Genomic DNA, 20,091 nt, shown 5'->3' with positions numbered 1-20,091 from the left:
TAACTGTAATGAAACAGTATACTTGTGGTTACCAAAATGATCTGTAATGGTTGTCCCCATGTGCTATCTAATTTTTCAAAGAACTATCAGCTTAGCTCCCTATCAACTATACAGGCATGTCTCACTTTAAAGTAGATACTAAAATAGAGAATCATACCTTTTTTTTTTTTTTTTTTTACTTATAATTTCAGATGTGTTATATGGGAAACTTGGCTCTTTGCATTATAGCCCTTTTTACCATCGTCTTAAATACAGTAAGTGCAGCTATAATCAATAGCTTGCCTGGTGCTGATACATTTTTAATCATTCATTACCAGCGTTTTAGCAAGAGCTATTATAGTCTTGCTAAGGTACCTACAGATTTGTCTCCGTCTTGCATGTATGTCCACACATGAACCATCAAGTAAATAATCAGTGTAGAGTGATGTTACTTTAAGACAAGCTGTTCTTTTAATTAATTATACTTCAATATTTTATGAACTATGAATTAAAGAAGCAGTTTGAAGTAAAAGAAACATTGGACCAGAAGGACGTACATTCCAACCCAACGTGTTTTGTTTTCTTGTAGAAGTAGTAGTAAAACTGTCTTAATTATTTTTTATATATTAACAGCTTTATGGAGATATAATTGACATATAACATTGTGTAAGTTTAAGATATGCAACGTAATGATATATGTATATATTGAGAAATGATTACTGCAATAAGGTTAGTTAACATATCTATCATCTCGTGTAAGTTACAAGTTAAAAAAAATTGGGGGACGTGGGGTGAGAACTTTTAAGACTTATTGTCTTAGCAACTTTCAAATATATAATACAGTATTGTTAACTATAGTCACCACACTGTACATTACATCCCCAGAATTTATTCATCTTAAAACTAGAAGTTTGTACTCTTTGATCACCTTCACCCATTCCTCCCTCCCCTGGCCCCTGGCTACTGCCCGTCTGCTCTCTATGAGTTTGAGGGTTTTTTTGATTCCTCATATAAGTAAGTCATACAGCACTTGTCTTTCTCTATCTGACTTGGCATCATGCTCTCAGGGTTCATCCATGTTGTCACAAATGACAGGATTTTCTTCTTTTTTATAGCCAAATAATATTCCTGTGTGTGTGTGTGTGTATCATATTTTCTTTATTCATTCTTCTATCAGTGGACACATACCTTGGTTCCATGTCTTGGCTATTGTAAATAATGCTGCAGTGAACGTGAGGATACAGATATCTCTTTGACATAGTGCTTTTCTCTCCTTTGAATATATACCCAGAAGTGGAATTGCTGTCTCATATAGTAATTCTGTTTTTAATTTTTTGAGGAACCTCTATCCTATTTTCCATAGTGGCTGTACCAATTTCAATTCCTACCAGCAGTGCACAAAGGTTCCCTTTTCTCCACATCCTCACCAGCACTTGCTATCTCTGTTCTTTTTGGTAATAGCCATTCTAACAGGTTTGAGGTGTTATCTCATGGTGGTTTTGATTTGCATTTCCCTGATGATTAATGATGTTGAGCATCTTTTCAGTGTTGTTGGCCATCTGTATGTCTTTGGGAAAATGTCTGTTCAGGTCTTCTGCCCACTTTTTAATTGGGTTGTTTGGGTTTTTTTGATGTTGAGCTGTATGAGTTCTTTATATATTTTGGATATTAACCCTTTATCAGATACATCATTTGCAAATACCATTTTCCATTCAGTAGGCTGCCTTTTCATGCCAAAGGAATTTAGTTTGATGAATCTCATTTGTTTATTTTTGCTTTTATTTTCTTTGCCTGATCCAAGAAAATATTGCTAAGACTGATGTCAAAGAGGGTACTGCCTGTGTTTTTCAGAAGTATGTTTTCAGGTCTTACATTCAAGTCTTTAATCCATTTTGATCTTATTCGTGTAAATGGAGTGAGAAGGTGGTCCAGTTTCATTCTTTTGCATGTGAATATCCAGTTTTCCCAGCACCATTTATTGAACAGACTGTCTTTTCCCCACTGAGTATTCTTGGCTCCCTTGTCAAATATTGGTTGACTGCATGCGCATGGGTTTATTTCTGGGCTCTCAGTTCTTTTCCATTGGTCTGTATGTCGATTTTTATGCTAGTACTGTTTTGATTGCTTTAGCTCTGTAATATAGTTTGAAATCAAGAAGTGTGATGCCTCTAGCTTTGTTCTTCTTTGTCAGGATTGCTTTGGCTATTCAGGGTCTTCTGTGGTTCCATATGAATTTTAGGATTGTTTTTTCTATTTCTGTAAAAAAAAAAAATGCCATTGGAATCTTGATAGAGATTGCATTATCTCTGGATGGCTTTGGGTATTATGGACATTTTAATAGTATTAATTCTTCCACTTCATGAACATGGGATATCTTTCCATTTGTTTGTTTCTTCTTCAGTTTCTTTCATCATAGTTTTATAGTTTTCAGTGTACAGACCTTTTACCTCCTTGGTTAAATTTATTGCTAAGTATTTTATTATTCTCTTTGATGGTATTGTAAATGGAACTGTTTTGTTTTTTATTCCAGATAATTTGTTTTTAGTGTATAGAAATGCACCTGGTTTTTGTATGTTGATTTTGTATCCTGTAACTTTACTGAATTCATTTAGTTTTTTGGTAGAATCCTTAGGATTTTCTATGTGTAACATCATGCCATCAGCAAACAGACAATTTTACTTCTTTTCTAATTTGGATGCCTTTTACTACTTTTATCTTGCATGGTTATTTGGTATTGTGGTTAATCGTAGTAGTAAGAATGGGCACCCTTATCTTATTCCTGATCTTACAGGAAAAGTTTTCAACCTTTTACCATTGAGTATGATGCTTCCTGTGGGTTCGCCATATATGGCCTTTTTTATGTTGAGGTATGTTTCTTCTATACCACTTCTATACCAAGTTTGTTGAGAGTTTTTATCAGGAACAGTTACTGAATTTTGTATGTTTTTTCTGCCTCTGTTGACATGATCATATGATTCATATCTTTCATTTTGTTAATGTGATGTATCACATAGATTGATTTGTGTGTGTTGAATCATCCTTTCATCCCAAGGATTAATCTCACTTGATTATGGTGTATGATCTTTTGAATGTGCTGTTGAATTTGGTTTGCTAGTAATTTGTTGAGATTTTTTCATCTTTATCCATCAGAGATACTGGCTTATAGTTTTCTTCTAGTGTCCTAACTTGGCTTTGCTATCAAGGAAATGCTGTTACCTCATAAAATGCATTTGGAAGTGTTCCCTCCTCTTCATTTTGTTGTAAGAGTTATAGAATTGATATTAATTCTTCTTTAAATGTTTGGTAGAATTCACCAGTGAAACCATCTGGTCCTGAACTATTCTTTGTTGGGATTCAATCTTATCAATCTTCTTACTCATTATTGGTCTGTTCAGATTTTCTACTTCTTCATGATTCAGTTTGGTACGTCATATGTTTCTAGTAATTTATCTATTCTTGTTTGTCCAATTTATTGGTGTATAATAGTGATCTGTTGTGATCCTTTGTATTTCTGTGGTATCAGTTGTAATGTCTCCTCTTTCATTTATAATTTTGAGTTCTCTCTTGGTTAGGCTAGCTAAAGGTTTTTGTCAATTTTGTTTATCTTTTCAAAGAACCAACCCTTGATTTTGTTGATCTTCTCTATTATTTTCTGTTTCGCTATTTCCTTTATTTCTGCTTTAATTTTTGTTATTTCCTCCCTTCTGCTAAACTTGGGATTAGTTAGTTCTTTTTCCTATTTCCTTGAGGTATAAGCTAAAGTTGTTTATTTGATATCTTTATTTTTCTTGATGTATGTGGTTATGGCTGTAAACTTTCCTCTTAGAGCTGCTTTTGCTGCATCTCATAAGTTTTGGTATGTTGTGTTTCCATTTCAGTTTGTCTCAAGATATATTTTTATTCCTTTTCTAGTTTCTTTTTTGATCCATTGGTTGTTCGGGAATGTGTTCACTTCCGTGTATTTGTGAATTTTCCAGCTTTCCCCGTTATTGATTTCTACTTTCATACCATTGTGATCAGAAAAGATACTTGATATAACTTCTGTCTTGAATTTGTTGAGACTTACTTAGTTGCCTAACATATGATCTAACCTAGAACGTGTTCCGTGTGCACTTGAGAAGAATGTGTGTTCTGTTGCTGTTGGGTGGAATGTTCTGTATGTGTTTATGTCCATTTACTCTCTAGTGTTATTCAAGTCCAGTGTCTGCTTATCGATTCTCTGTAAGAGTGGAGTAGTAAAGTCCCCAACTATTATTGTATTGCTGTTTATTTTTCCTTTAGTTCTGGTATTATATGCTTTATATATTTAGGTGCTCTAATGCTGGATACATAAATGTTTACAATTGTTATATGTTTTTGATGGATTGATTCCTTTATCATAATATGATGAACTTCTTTGTCTCTTTAGACCATTTTTAGTTTAAAGTCTATCTTGTCTGCTATAAGTATAGCTACACCTGCTTTCTTTTGGTTACAATTTGCTTGAAATATCTTTTCCATCCCTTCACTCTCAATCTATGTGTGTCCATAAAGATAAAGTGAGTCTCTTTTAGGCAGCATATTATATCTTTTTTTTATTATTTCTTCCAACATTCTTTGTCTTTTGATTGGATAATTTAATCTATTTACATTTAAGGTAATTATTGATAGGTGATGACTCACTGTTGCCATTTTGATCATTGTTTTCTGTTTTGCAGATCCTTTGACCCTTTCTTGCTGTCTTTGTGATTTGATGACTTTCTGTAGTGTTATACTTTGAATCCTTTATCATAATCTTTTGTGCATTTACTACAGATTTTTCCTTTGTGGTAACTATGAGGCTTACATAAAATATCTTATAACATCCTATTTTAAGCTGATAACAACTTCAAGAACATACAGAAACTTTATACTTCTCTCCCTATCACATTTTAGGTTATTGATGTTACAGTATCCATATTTTTATACTGCTTATCCATTATCAAAGTATTGTAGCTAAGGTTATTTTTAATACTTTTTTTTTAAACTTTTAAACTAGAGTTGTAAGTGAATTAAATACAACCATTACAATGTCAAAGAATCTGTGTTTCATAATATATTTACCATTACCAGTGAGTTTTATACATTTATATGGTTTTAGGATGTTAATTAGCATTCTTTTACTTTACAACTTGAAGAATGTTCTTTTATCATTTCTTGTAAGGCAGATCTACTGGTGATGAAATCCCTCAGCTTTTGTTTGTTTGGGAACATCGTTATCGCTCCTTAATTTCTTTTTTCTTTCTTTTTTTTAATATTTATTTATTTATTTGGTTGCGTCAGGTCTTAGTTGTGTCAGGCAGGCTCCTTACTTGTGGCTCGCGGGCTCCTTAGTTGCATCAGGCGAGCTTCTTAGTTGCGGCTTAAGGGCTCCTTAGTTGTGGTTGCCGGTTAGTTGAGGCACATGGGCTCCTTAGTTGCGGCTCACCGGATCCTTAGTTGTGGCACGAGAACTCTTAGTTGCAGCATGAGAACTCTTAGTTGCGGCATGCATATGGGATCTAGTTCCCAGACCAGGGATTGAACCCTGGCCCCCTGTATTGGGAGTGCGGAGTCTTAACCACTGTGCCACCAGGGAAGTCCCTCTCCTTCATTACTGAAGGACAACTTTGCTGGGTATAGTATTCTTGGCTGACAAGTTTTGGTGGGTTTTTTTTCTCATTATTTTGAATATGTCATTCCACTCTTTCCTGGCCTGCAAAGTTTCTGTTGAGAAATCTGCTCATAGTCTTATGGGGGCTCCCTTTTATGTGAAGAGTTGCTGTTCTCTTGCTGCTTTCAAAATTCTCTATTTTTGACTTAAGACAATAATAAATTCTTGATGTAGCCCTTTTTAGGGTTTAACCTATTTGAGATCTGGATGTTCATTTCTCTCCCCAAATTTGAGAAGCTTTCAGCAATCTAACCCAAGTCTTAACATTTACTAACCAACTGACTTTCGGCAAGTTGCTTAACATAACTGAAACTGTTTCCTCAACTCACAGTTTAGTTTTGAAAATTATAAATAAAGTGTAACAGTACTTTGAAAATTATTAAGCACTGTGTTTACCTGAAACCACTAGGCAATGATCAGTGAACATTCTGAAATGGAATTTACATTCTGAAATGGAATTTACAATCATGTTAATAAAAGAGGATTTTTTCTTAAATCAATGTCACAGAAATGACAACTGTGTTAGAGTATGGTTGACACATTCAATGAGAATAGTCAGTTGAATGTAGCATTGGGAAGATCTCTAGTAAAGCTCTTTAATGAAGCTACAATGCTAAAAGAATCAGGGACCTAATTTACTTATTTTGTATATTTGTATTTAATGTGTGGGCTTATTATTTAGAAAGGTTTTCTTTCAATTTTATGAATGTCTTAATATTGCCATCTGAAGAAAGATGTGGTTATTACTTGCAAGATAAGTTGATTTGATATATGAATTTAAATTGTATTTGGCTGGTCAAGGACCATAATTGTCTAGTATGTTTTACTTATAATTTACTTAACGTATTTAATTTATATAACAACTTTTGTTGTTCCCCCGTATCTTGACTTTTCCCAAGTTTCCATTTCTAAGAACCTAAGTACAATTCCTTACCCAGCCTCTGTCACTGATAAATAATGAAGTAAATGACCATTGTACTTAATAGCTTCCAACACATGCAGTCATTACCAAGTAGTACAAATTATGATGTGACTTTAAACAACATGTTCTTATGTTTTGGTTTTCATCAAAGACATTTTTCTAGTGGTTAGAATATTTCCATGTTAATCAGTACAGTCTGCATTCGCTTCCACTTTCTTCTATTTTCTGTCATTTCTGGTACAGCTAGGACACTGCTGCTCATTAGAGTAAGAAACTCATGAAAGTTGCCAGGAGCAGATTTATTGAGTTAATACGAAGAGTCTCAACTGGCTGTATATTAGAACCACCTGGGAGTTGTTTAAACATACCCATGCCCGGGTGCCTAGGCTCCACTCCTACATTGAATCAGTGGGGGTCATAGGGAACAGGCATCATATTTTTTTAAAGCCCCTAATGAGTATAATGCCCAGTCAGGGCTGAGAACCACTGGTTTACATAGCTTAAGGTACATGGAGAGTGAGACCAATTGTGATATTAAAGAGTTAAAACAGTTAAATCTGTCTTAGAAATAAACAGACAATTGGTGTTTTGATGATGAAAATTATGTGACCAAAAGTTAAATATATGGGAAGTATTACTCCTATCAGCTTTTTATTCTGATGTACAATAAGAAGTTTGAATTCTGAAAAGCAAAGTGCCGTTATCACACCTGAACTAAAGAATGGATACCCTTAAATAAGAGAGCTTTTGAGTTCTTGGTGATGCATGGAATAGAAAGAAAAAGATAAGCCTACCCATGAACTCTACCCAAGAGTTCTGTTAAGGATTAGTCACATGTTCATGGAAGTGGCAGAATGAGAATAATATGGCAGCATGAATCAGTGCACAGGCTCTGGAGTTGGGTGCATCTGAGCTTGAGTCCTGCCTTTGTTCTTTACCATTTCTGTGACCTTGGACACATTACTCAACTTTTCTTAAGCCTGTTACTCTTCTATGAAATGGAGGTAATAGTAGTCCCTACTCATGGAATTAAATGAGATCATGCATTTAAATCACTTAGTATAATAACTGGCACATAGAAGTGCTCCATAAATGCTAGCAGGGTTGCTTTTTTTACTAGACACAGTCCAGACTTTGGAATTACACAGATGTTGTTTTCAATGCTCAATCTGCCACGTACTGGCTGGGCAAGCTACTTAACCTCTTTCAACCTCAGTTAATATAAAGTAGAGTTTAATATCTACCTCATAGTGCTGCTGTGAATATTTAATGAACTGAATTATATAGGAAGTACCTGATTGTAGATTGGAGTGAGTTTTGAGATCTAGTTTTCCTTCTTGTAACCTGCTCAGTTTGATACTAGTCTTTTTAAAAAAATGTTTGTTTGTAAACTTTAGCACTTGAGTCTCATGACTAGTCGTCTTCAGAGGTCTTCCTGAAAGGGCACTCTAAGAATACATTTATTTAAATTTTCCATAGTACTTATTTTTCATTTTCTTTTTTTTTTCTGTAAATCTTTCAGCTCTTAGGCGACAATAAATTGTGATGCCAGAGGATTATAATTTTAACCTCTTAGCATAATTCTTCCAAGTGGTGAATGAGATCCATCACCCTAATCAATCAGTCAAGAACAATTTAAAACCTACTATGTGTCTAGCACCATGTAACATCAGAGGATCCATATGCTGTGGTCCCTGCCCTTTAATCTAGTTGAGCTCATTTCCTCAAGTAGCTTGGGCTCAATGGTTGCTTTCGCTTTTTCCTCCCTTTTTTTGTTTGATCCTTAATCTCTGATTACTTTATAGAATCTCTTGAAGAACCTTCTAGTTCTACTGATATCTATTATTTAGCAAGCCTGTCGACATTTTCATTCTTTGACATTAAAAAAAAACCTCATTTTTAAAAAGTTACTAATAATCATCTGCCTTTAGACTTTCCCTTCTTTCCCTTCATACCTGAATTTTGGTTCAATTTCTTATAAAAGTTTTATTAAATAACTTTTAAAAAAATAGCATGCTCTTTTTAGCCCTCTAGACATCTCTGATTTTTTTTTTCATTCTTGTTCATCATAACATCTTTTTGTAAAAAACCAGTGTAAGAGACATTTTATTTTGGAAGATCTGATTCACATTCAGCAAATGATTCAGCAGATGACTTAAGCTGTATTTTGATTTATCTGCTTGTCAAATGAAGATAATACTTGCCACCTACTTACAAGAAGGGGATGTTGTGAAGATCAGATTTAGAATGTTTTGAACTCAATACTTGAAATATCTCATTTTTATTATATTTTCACACTGTATACATACTGCTTTTTTAGATCTATTATAATTTTTATAATAGTGAAATACGATTTTTACTTTTCTACCTCACTACAAAGGTATCAAATACATCTTATTTCTTTAGTATACAAATGGTTTTCTTTATGATTAGTTTCCCAGTTTACAGAAATTGATGTTTCTGTTTAAAAGGCAGTTTATCAGGGGCTTAGAGACTGGACCCTGGAACCAGGTTAGTTGGGTTTGAGTCAAACTTCCTAACATAGTCTGTGAGGTCTTCCTAGCCCTGCCTTCCTCTCACTTTCACTTTTTAGTAAGTCCTATTAGATCTCAGGTAAAAAGTCACTTCCTCAAGAAAGTCCTTTCCTGACTTCTTAACTGGGTTAGCATAATGTCCCCACAGCCCCTGGTACTATCCCCTACCACAGTCATTCTCCACTGAGGCAGCGCCACTCTCTGAGGGGGGAGGTGAATGTCCTAGTAATTGGGAGGTGCTCTTGCCACTTAGTAGGTGGAGCTGAGGGGTACTAGATGTTCATCATTAAGAATTGTCTGGAGCCCTGAATGACTTTTGAATGTCCCATTAGGGAGTTACATAGGTGAAAAAAATCTGTTCATAGCTGTCAGAGCCTAGAGTCTTAGTTTCACATATGCACATGGAATTTTTTGCAGGATTTTAATTAAATGTTGAGTTTTCCAGGAATAAAACTACTGTATTATTGAAGGAAGATTGTACCTTGTTTTGCTTGGAACTCTACCAAGAATTGTTCACCATTTTGGGAAATCATGTCACTGATGGCAACATTTATCACATTCATGGTGATTCACCATATAGGTGGAAACATTTGACTGCTCAGTAAATATTTGTTTGAATTTAATTGAAATTAGGAGAGAAGAAAGACTCTGAAGCATATGGGAGAAAAGCACATCTTTCTTCCTGGCAAAATATTTTCTTTTTTTTCCTATTGCATTTCAATCACATACTTCATTCATAGGTAGTGCATCTGTCTCTGTCACTAAATGAGAACTTAGGGCAAGAACAGTATTTTACTTACCTTTGAATCTCTAATGCTCACTGAGTACATGGTAGTTGCTCAGCTTAATATTTATTCAGTTGAATTAATGGACAATAATAGTATTTGAGTAATGAACAATAATAGTATCTATTCAGCAAATACTTATTGAATCCCTCTGCTAGAGTGATTCAAAGGGGCAAAAAGATACTATCACTGCTCTCAAGGAACACATGATGTGTTGCTAAGACAGACCTGGAAATAATTATAATATGACAGTTTGTGAAATGGAAATAGCCATAAACTATAGATTTGTAATGAAAAAAATACTTAAGTCTTGTGGGGAGGTCCTACAGTAATGTTAGAGGAGAGAAATAGTAGTATCCAGTACCAATCATAGTGCCAAGGAAGACTCTCAGTAAATACCTGGAAACTGAGTAGAGGAGCATATCTCTGAAGAGTGAGATGGAGTTTGCCAAATGGTCAAATTTAAAGAGTTCACTCCAGACAGAAAGTCCCTATTCAAAGGCTCAGAGGTATGAGAGGCACAGCTGGTATTGCTGGAGCATAAAAGTTGGAGGTTGAGTTGTAAGAGATAAAGCTGTCCCTGGAGGTGATGGACCAGATCATGAAGAGCCTCTTCCATGAAAAAGAAGTTAGATTTCATCTTGCAGGCAGCAGAAAATCATTGATTGATGTAACAAACACAGCCTCTAAATTTCAAACCGTACTGTATGCCAGGCAAGTATCTATAATCCTATTACAGAGTCAGTATGTTCTCATTTTATAGTTGGGAAACTGAGGCTCAGAGAGATTAATTAACTTGCCCAGGTTTTCACTGCTACTAAGTGAAAGAACTAGGATTTAAATTTAGGTTGGTTGAGTCCAGACCTTCTGTCTGCCTTATTTTTACTTCAACCAGTCTGGGTTCTTTATCTCTCATAAACTCTAGTAAATTCAAATTTTTAATGTAAATTCAAGTTCTTAACAGTTTAGGACTAGAGTAAGTTTAGTCTTCTGAAGGCCAAGATGTTATCTTACAGTAACTTACCTCTTGCAAGCTTTTTATTCTGGTGCCAGCTTCTGTACAGATAGTTCAAATAACTGTCTTGGCTTATTGAAATGCCTTTTGTGGGGGAGCGGGGACTTACCATTGAATGTCATGGGCCAATCAGCATGATTTGTGTACTCTAAAAGAGAAAAATTTGAAGTGCTGTTTCCCTTTTCTGAAACATTTTTGAGTCTTCAATGTACGAAAAGAATAGTAACTATTTTAAGAAAATTTAATATTAATCTTGATATTCTAATTAATATAGATGTAGTTTACTGTTTAAGTAAACGATTTCTACCTCATAATTCTGGTGTGCTTGGTTAGCTTGAAGTACTTCAGACATTATGTAAATAACCCTGGGATATCTCTGGCTACCCTAGGATAAGATTCTTCCTAATTTTAATGGCTATTAAAATGCGGTAAGTTCTGGAGATAGAGGTGGCAATGGTTGTACAACAATGAAAATGTACTTAATGCCACTGAACTGTACACTTTAAATGGTTAAAATGCTAAATTTTATATTATGTATATTTTACCACAATTTAAAAATTTGGTATAGAAGTTCAAAGTGGCCTGAGATCTCTTATCAAGCAATTAACAATCAAATATTTTTCTTTTTTTTTTTTATAAATTTATTTATTTATTTATTTTTGGCTGTGTTGGGTCTTCGTTTCTGTGCACAGGCTTTCTCTAGTTGCGGCGAGCGGGGGCTACTCTTCATCGCAGTGCGCGGGCTTCTCATTGTCGTGGCTTCTCTTGTTGTGGAGCACAGGCTCTAGATGCGCAGGCTCAGTAGTTGTGGCTCACGGGCTTAGTTGCTCCGCTGCATGTGGGATCTTCCCAGAGCAGGGCTCGAACCCGTGTCCCCTGCATTGGCAGGCAGGTTCTTAACCACTGTGCCACCAGGGAAGCCCAACAATCAAATATTTTTGAGAGCCTTTTGTTCCAGATAACTTGAGTAAGGTGTGAGGGAACAGTTTATCTCAGTTCTTCCTATCTCATCATCACAGGCTGATCACATTAAATGTTCTTAATACTAAGCTATTCAAAAAGAAAAAGACTTCTGTTTATTTGATGCAGGGATAAAGAAGGAAGCATGGTAATGATATGGGGCAGCCATCCTCAGGATAGGTATGATGAAGGTATCTTTTGGACTTGGCTGCTCTTGGCCCCTGGCATTAGTTTCTTTTTCAGAAAGGCAGCTAAGGAGTTAAGTAGGTATCCAGTTGTCACCTCAACAGGTGGGATATGCATGGTAGCAGCTCAACTCATAACTAAGGCTCAGACTTTAAGGTTCCTCACCCCCTCTTCACCCACTCCCTCCCCCGTCCAGGAACAGGAGAAATTTAAAATATTCACCCATTAGATTAACCAAAATTAAAAGAACGTGCTGGTGGATATATGGGAAACATATTATTGGTGAGTGTGGATTGCAACTGTTTTTGGAAAGTAACCTGGTAATAACTATTAGAAATTTTTAAATACACATACTTTTGGCCTAATAATCGCACTGGGTTGCCATTACTGGGTAGGGGGACATTAGTACAAGAATGTGTTTTGCCTTGTTTGTAGTCACAAAAAAGTAGAAGAAACCTGGAAGCCAATCAGGAACAAGTTATGATTGAACAAGCCAAGATTGAACAAGTTATGTTCTATCCATTCTAAAGACCAATGTGCAACTATTAAAAAGTGAAAAGTTAAATCTATATGTAGTGGCCTGGAATGATGGCCATGCGATATTATGTGTTTTAAAGTTTTTAGTTAATAGAGTGTAGTATGTGGCATGATCCTAAAAAACAAACCAGAGCTATATGTATGTTTGAGAATAGAGAAAGGTGTAGAAGGATTCATATCAAACTGTTAAAACTGATTCTGTCAGGGAGGTAAGCTTAGTGATGAAATTGAATTAACTATTTTGTACAACCATGTTGTTTGATTTGTTGTAATATTATTTTTGTAAAGTTTTTTTGAAGTTTCTGAAGTAAAAAAGTCAAGAGGGAAAGGGGAGAGGTCTATAGTGATAGAAATTATAATAGGGATTATGGCATGGGTTGATGACCGAGAATGGGTACAAGAGAAACCTTGGTACTGGTAATGATCTTTATCTTGATGTGGATGTTGGTCACACAGGTATTCACTTTATAAAAATCCATCTACTTGTATGCTTATGATTTGTACAGGTTATTGTATATATTATATCAATTGAAAGTTTATTAAAATTATGGCATGTCAATACAATGGAATAATTCTTTTAAAAATACTTTTAATATTTAATGATATATGGAATTGGCCAAGAAACAAGACAATCCCATTATTATAAAACATATAAACACACAGAATGGAGACTGGAATAAAAACACTACAATATTATTAATAGATATTATGTCCAGATATCATTTTTGTTTTGGGGGGTTTTGTTTGGGTGTTGGATCATTTAGGAAGTTGGTAGAATTCAGTGAGCAAAGCCAGATTACAGGATATTAAGCAGAAAATAAAGGTGAAGAAGGAGAGAGGAAAAGGTTTTTTAAAAACAGAAAAACACTGCTAACTAGAGAGGTACTGTAAGGTCAGGTAATTTTTTTTAACCCCTGCTAGGAAGGGACTAAATTCAGCTGTCAAACCATCAAGTAGTAGTAGATCCATATGAAAACATCTTCTCCTTCAGAAAATTCAGTTTGATTTTTACAATAATTCATGCCTGATACTTAAGTTTTGTTTCTATTTAAGCATTTAGTTTTAAAGAAACTCATTGATATGATAGTTTCCATTGATTGTAGCAGATGCAACTCATGGTAGTTTAAGAAACCTATATTGTCCTCCCAATCTTAACTAATTAACTGTTGTAATTTCCTCTGATCTTTTTGCTCCATAGTTGCCACATGGGGGCAAATAATGCTTCCTCCGGTCGGAGTGATAATAAAATGAGAAAATGTATGTGAAAACACGTTAATAGAATTCAACACTATGCAGTTGTAAAATTGCGTTATTTTTCTTGTATTTCTTCAGCCCAAAGTCATTAGTTGTGAAATGCAGTTATTTCAGGTGGAGTTTATTTCACCTGAAATAAACTAATAAAGAGTTTATAATAAAGAACTCTTAATAAAGAGTTCAAAAGTTGAAGTTTATGAAAGGATGCATTTTTTCGGTCAAATTATGCAAATGTAAATGCAACATGTAGTGTTTATCGAAGTGTGGGTTGTGATTGCAATGCATCTTTAATGTTTTAGACTAAATATTAGTATTTAGTGCTTTATATATCAAACTGAAATGTAAACATTTTTATTTCTTCTCAAGTATTGTTCAGCTGTCGGGGGAATTATCAGGCTTTTTTCCTTATTACAGTCATTCTTAATTACTAACCATGTTAACTTAAAATGACTGAAACCCAAAATCAGATCTCTTCAGGTGTTTCGCAGGGATTTTGATAAGGACTTGATTTTTGATTAGCCCTTAAATCAGTAATAATCTGGATGGAACTAGAGTTGGGTTGGAGAAAGCTGCGTGGCACTAGGACCCAGGGGGCTCCCGTGAGCGGATCTAGGGGCCAGATTGCAAATTCGCGGTGACTCAGTCTGGTCGGCTCCTTGCGCTCGGCGGCCGCGGCGGCAGCAGCAGCAGACATTGGCGGCCGAGCTGCTAGGATCAGTTTCCCCGGGTTTCACCGTCCGAGACTTCTTTCGGGGCGCCCCAGGCAGGTCCGAGGCGTCCGGGGAGCGCAAGGGTCGTTCTGCGGGGAGGAGGGGGGTGCTTGGCGCGGGAAACCCTCGGGCCTATGCACGGGGAGTAACATTTGCTCCGTCTCTTCCTGTGTCTGGCTTTATTTGCAGCAAACCAAGATGGAGTATGAGTGGAAACCTGACGAGCAAGGGCTTCAGCAAATCCTGCAGCTGCTGAAGGAGTCCCAGTCCCCCGACACCACCATCCAGAGAACCGTGCAACAAGTATCCTTTCTGAGGCCTCGCCGCCGCCCGCGCAGCTTGCCCTGCGCGGGGCCCGCTCTCGGCGGCCGGGTGGCTCCCGCCGCCCCTCCCCCTCCTCCCGCTCCCCGGATCCCTCCGCCCTCCGTCCGCCAGCCCGTGAGGAGAGGCCCGCCCGCCGCCGCCCCTGCCCGCCGCCTCGCGCACGCGGCCCTCGTGCCTCCGGTTCGGAGCGCCGCAGCGCCCGCCGGCTTCCGGCCCGCGGGAGGCTGGGGGCTGCTGGCCGCCGCCCGCGATCGCGACATGTGAGTCGGCCGCCCGTCACGTCCCCGCCCGCTGCTGACCGGCTGACGGGGGTGGAGAGCGGAGCAGACGGGTGCCGGCGCTGACCCCCGACCGACGCCCCGGCCCACACAATGCGCGGAGGGGGCGGCGGGCAGAGCGCTGTATGCGCGGCGGAGATCGGCGGCCTGAGTGGGGTGGAGCTGGCGCGGGGTTTGAACCGCCTGGGTGTTGGGCCTGGGGTTTCTGCCAGGCCCTTGCCCGGAAGGGCTGGAAACCAAGAAGTGAGGGGTCTCGGGCCTCACCCCGGGTCTGTTCGTGCCAACACCTGTTGCGAGCTCTCTGCCTCCCAAGTGAGATTTTCTTTTTAAATCTTTGGCTCAAGACGGTCTGCTCAATTACCAAGTCTTTACCGAGTTTGCTGGTCCTTTTACTACGGATTTAGAGGCAGAAAGGCTTAAGAGAAGAAGCAAAACCTCTACTGTGTGCTTTCTGTAGTGCCCTAAACTGTGGTCAAATGGAGAGCTCTTGCTGCATCCAATAAGGGAAACAAATTCACCCGATCAGAAATAACCGTTTTATCTCTTATTTTAAGACGAAGTTAATTGTTTAGGAAACTTAAGTCTGCTGTTTGCCAAAAAAAAAACAACTCTTAATTTTTATTGTTAATAAACGGAAGATTGCTTAGTATGGCATTTGGTAAGTAAGCTCTTTGGCGTAGTTTGGACGTATTTAAATTTAAAACACTATAAACGTTAAGTTAAATACAGTTACTTGAGAAGTTCTGGTAAATAAGTTTCTCAAAGAAGTACTACATTGCTGTAACTTAAAACTTTTCAGTAGGTAAGTATCTAGCCTTTTGGTTAATTAATACTGCTTATTTTAAAATGGAGGTGTTAATGATTTAGGTCTACTTGGTTTGTTTGTTTTTTTTTTAAGCCATTTCTCTTGTATACTGCTAGTACTGAGGGAAGAATAGTCGTTTTGGGGTGTATTGGAGCTTGTATTTGAAACATTGTTGTGGCTCAGTCTTAATTTGTGTTGTCATAGCTGTAGAAATGATAAAAGTTGATAGTTGATGAATTGTAGGTGCTATGTGACAGTTAATTTCTTAAGTTAGCCAATCCCAAAACTGCATTGTAATTTCTTGTACAGCACTGTATGTCATAATTTTTTGTTTTAGTACATATTTATTAAGTACTTTTTATATGCTCAGTACTATGCGTGCGCTAGGAATCAAATTTACGGTTTATTCTGTGTGCCTGGAGCATAGTATGCCCTCTGCATAAGGAACAAATTAAATTTCAGTAGATAAAGGTTAATAGTATTTTAAAAATACTCACTGCTTTATATTTTCAGAGTGCCTAATAACGACCTTGTTCTTTTATGTCTCCTTTGGAGGGAATGTAATTATTGTTTTTGTATAGGCTTGAGCACTTCCAGAAAGACCGTTATACTATTATGGATAGATAGCTCAAGTCCTAAGAAAGTGAACCTTATCAGGAAATATTTATAAAAGATTATTAGCTTATCAGCATGCTGTTAATCTTGGCTGTTCACTAAAGAAATAAATCACTAGGGTTTTTTGGTCAAAGAAAGTACACCTTGGAATTTTTCTAGAGAAATGTATTTTGATAGTTAATTTATGTTCTGAGCACTGAACACTGAGAGTATTCTAGTGTATAATAAGTAGCTAATATGGTGTTCCTAGAGTGTGTATCGTGGATTTAATTTAAAGATTTAGGTCTATTGAGAAAATTCTGTCTAATAAAACACAATTAGAGGTGTTATTAAAAAGCATGTTAGGGATTAGAGGGCATGAAGAAAGACATAGTAGAGCATTATGTCATTGTTGCCTGCCAACAGAATGAAATACCTGCACGTTGGTGTCACTGGAAACGTTAGGTCTTGTTGGGGGGTGGGGGGGCAGAACTGCAGAACTGTTGCAGTGTGGCAATTTTATAACGCTGACTGTTATAAGGTTTGATGTGTAGACTTGCACATAAATAGCATTTTATCTTAACTTTTTGAATTCTAAAGAACAAATGAGTCTAATAAAAGTACTTTAAGTTAAAAGGCGATTTTATAAAGTTAATTTCCCTAAGTGATCTTTAAGAGACTTGTTTTTCTTTCTTTGAGATGCTTTTCATTTTTGTCATTATTTTATAAATACCTTTCTGATTAGGGTTTTTTTTTTTAAGTTCAGATAAATCAAAGAAATTGTTTTGAAAATGTTTTTCATATGATATGCGCCTTGCTGAAGGTGGAGCTTGGCTTATGTTGTCTTGAATATAATTGATGTAAAATATTAATATTTCAGCCATAAAGCGCACAAGAGGTTTAACACGACCATTGGTGTGTTCTTGAATAGCATATTGATGGTTTTAATAAGATAACTTTTGTTCTTACTGGAAAAAATGCAAGGCTAAAAATAACAAAAGAGGTTCTTGATTTTAGGTTAAAACTGCCTAATTCCTTCCTTAGATTACACTGAGAAGTTTCCTTAACTACTGTTTGTTCTAGAAACTGGAACAACTCAATCAATATCCAGACTTTAACAACTACCTGATTTTTGTTCTTACAAAATTAAAATCTGAAGGTAAGTAGGGTTTGTGTGGTAACTAAAAAGTTTCTTACACTTCAGATTTTGTCTTTGAGATGTGTTAAAATATTCGAAGGGTTACTTATTTCAAAGGATTTCACTTTGTAGTAACCCACTTGCTTTAAACATGTGGAATGAAAGAGTTACTATCACTCTAAGCATTTGGATGCTTAATGAGCATTCAGTTGTTAATTGAGTGTTTTTGTAATAAATTCACTCATTCTTTGCAAATGAAAAGAATGTTGTAAAGTCTACTTTGGTGTTTTGGTGTTTTGCTTCAGTTCTTTTACATGAATGTCATAGAGACTGATTTCTTTTAATACACAGATTGAATGCAGGATTTGCTAAATAACTGACTGTATGTGTGATCATATTTGTATGATTAAAAGTTCATATAACCAAAATGAAAAGTCATGTGTAATCCCATCACTCAGAGACAATTGTTAATCTCTTAATTCTATACTCCTTTATATGGCTATGTACTGTTTTAAATTTTAACCAGAAAAAGGATAGTTCTATTTATAGACTCCTGTAACTTTTTTAAACCTTGTAACAGTATACATGAAACTTTTTCATTAACTATTCTACAACAGTTTTAAATTACCTCTATAACAGCCTGATTTTTAAATGACATGATCATCTGATTTTTAAATGACACGATCATTTGATTGTTTCTAATACAAGTAGTGTGTCCATCTCGACTTTATTCATTTTACAAGTATTTATTGAGCACCTCTTCTCTGCCAGGCAGTTTGCTCGCTCAGGGGCAATAAAAGTGAACAAAATAAATGAGAATCTGCCCTCGTGGCGCTTACATTGTAGTGACAGGTGTTCTTCGTAGAGTTATTTGAGTATTCCCTTCCTGGAACATTGTCAGACACCCAGAAGCACTCAAGTATTTTTTGAGCAACTGACTGGCCTCTAAATGAAAGCACTATACCCTTTCAGAAGCCATAGTGCAATTAGTAAAAACTACTACACTTGGAGCTGAGAAATAAGTCTTAGACTCTGACACTCATTTCACCTCTCTTGCTTTTTTCAGCTACAAAATGCCTGTGTTAGCCTATCAGACCGTCCATAAGGTTTCAACTCCAAGCACTAGCGAGTGGATTAACGGCCTTAAAATCTCACTAATCTTGTGTTTATTCAGATTTTAATAATTCATGCACAGTATAATGATTTATTTTGAATTATTTTCAAATTTTCTAGTTAATTTTAGGGATTTTAATTTGTGATTGAGGCATGTAAGAGAAACTTTAAATTTTTAAATTTTAAGAAACTAGAAAGTCCTTCAACATATCTTTACATTCAGCAATTAATATTCCTAGTTTGATAAATATACGTTAATATGATGTGTTATTTCTTAATATAGAAATTTTATTTTTCCCACATCGTAGTTGTAATCAGATAATTCTATAAGGACTTAAAGATTTAGTAAATGAATTTTTCTAAACTATGTTGTTTAACTTGAAAAATTTAAGTTTGTTTTCACCAAGTCATCTATTCTGTCATGTCTTCATCCTGAATTCCAAATATTAAGATTGGTATAATATTATACTCTTTCTTAAAACTTTCTTGGGCTATGAGGTACATCAAGTATTTTTAAAAGCAGACAAACTTACAATTCAAATAGCAGGAGAGGTTGGGTGTGTAACTGCCTCCCAAAAGACCTATTAATTACAAAACCACAAAATGTTGGAAAGGATTTTATGTAATACTTAGTATTTCTTCCTGTGTTTATTCATTTATTTGGGACACAAGTTTGCTATATCTAGTTTTCTATTTAAAAAAATTAGCATTGTGGCCATCCATATTAGAGAAGGAACGTAAGTAAATTCTTGAAATGAAAATGCTTATTTATTTAGGGACCTTTTTGCCATTCCTCATGTGAATTTGTTTACACTAAATCATGGAGTAAAATTTTAGATGTGGAGAGACCTCAGAGATTAGCTCATCTACTTCCCTCACTTTACAGATGAGAATTGAGACCTAGTAAAGTAGTCTTTTTAAAAAGAGGACGTGGTTAATTTTGGGCTCTTCTAAATGAATTTGGGACTGGGGATATTTTTAATTAAAATAAGTATTTTGATATAAAATGTTTTATGTTTTTAATTTTAAATCATTTCACTTAGTGATTTTTTTTTTTTTTTTTTTTTTTTTTTTTTTTTTTTTGCGGTACGCGGGCCTCTCACTGTTGTGGCCTCTCCCGTTGTGGAGCACAGGCTCCGGACGCGCAGGCTCAGCGGCCATGGCTCACGGACCCAGCCGCTCCGCGGCATGTGGGATCTTCCCGGACCGGGGCACAAACCCGCGTCCCCTGCATCGGCAGGAGGACTCTCAGCCATTGCGCCACCAGGGAAGCCCACACCTCGTGA

The 20,091-nt window shown here is 36.3% G+C and overlaps 1 protein-coding gene across 1 annotated transcript in view; it reads left to right on the top strand.

Moving 5' to 3' along the window:
• Window positions 1-20,091, top strand: part of TNPO1 (transportin 1) — an 89,178-nt gene that overhangs the window by 19,400 nt on the left and 49,687 nt on the right. The window contains exons 2-3 of the mRNA XM_060007183.1: window positions 14,743-14,856; window positions 17,638-17,713. Of these exons, the coding sequence (XP_059863166.1) occupies window positions 14,743-14,856; window positions 17,638-17,713 (190 nt within the window). The remainder of the gene's footprint in view (window positions 1-14,742; window positions 14,857-17,637; window positions 17,714-20,091) is intronic.

The sequence above is a fragment of the Delphinus delphis genome, chromosome 3 (genome assembly GCF_949987515.2).
Source record: "Delphinus delphis chromosome 3, mDelDel1.2, whole genome shotgun sequence".
Taxonomy (NCBI): domain Eukaryota; kingdom Metazoa; phylum Chordata; class Mammalia; order Artiodactyla; family Delphinidae; genus Delphinus; species Delphinus delphis.
Note: the sequence above shows the minus strand (reverse complement) of the source record. Positions and strands in the feature narration are given on the sequence as shown.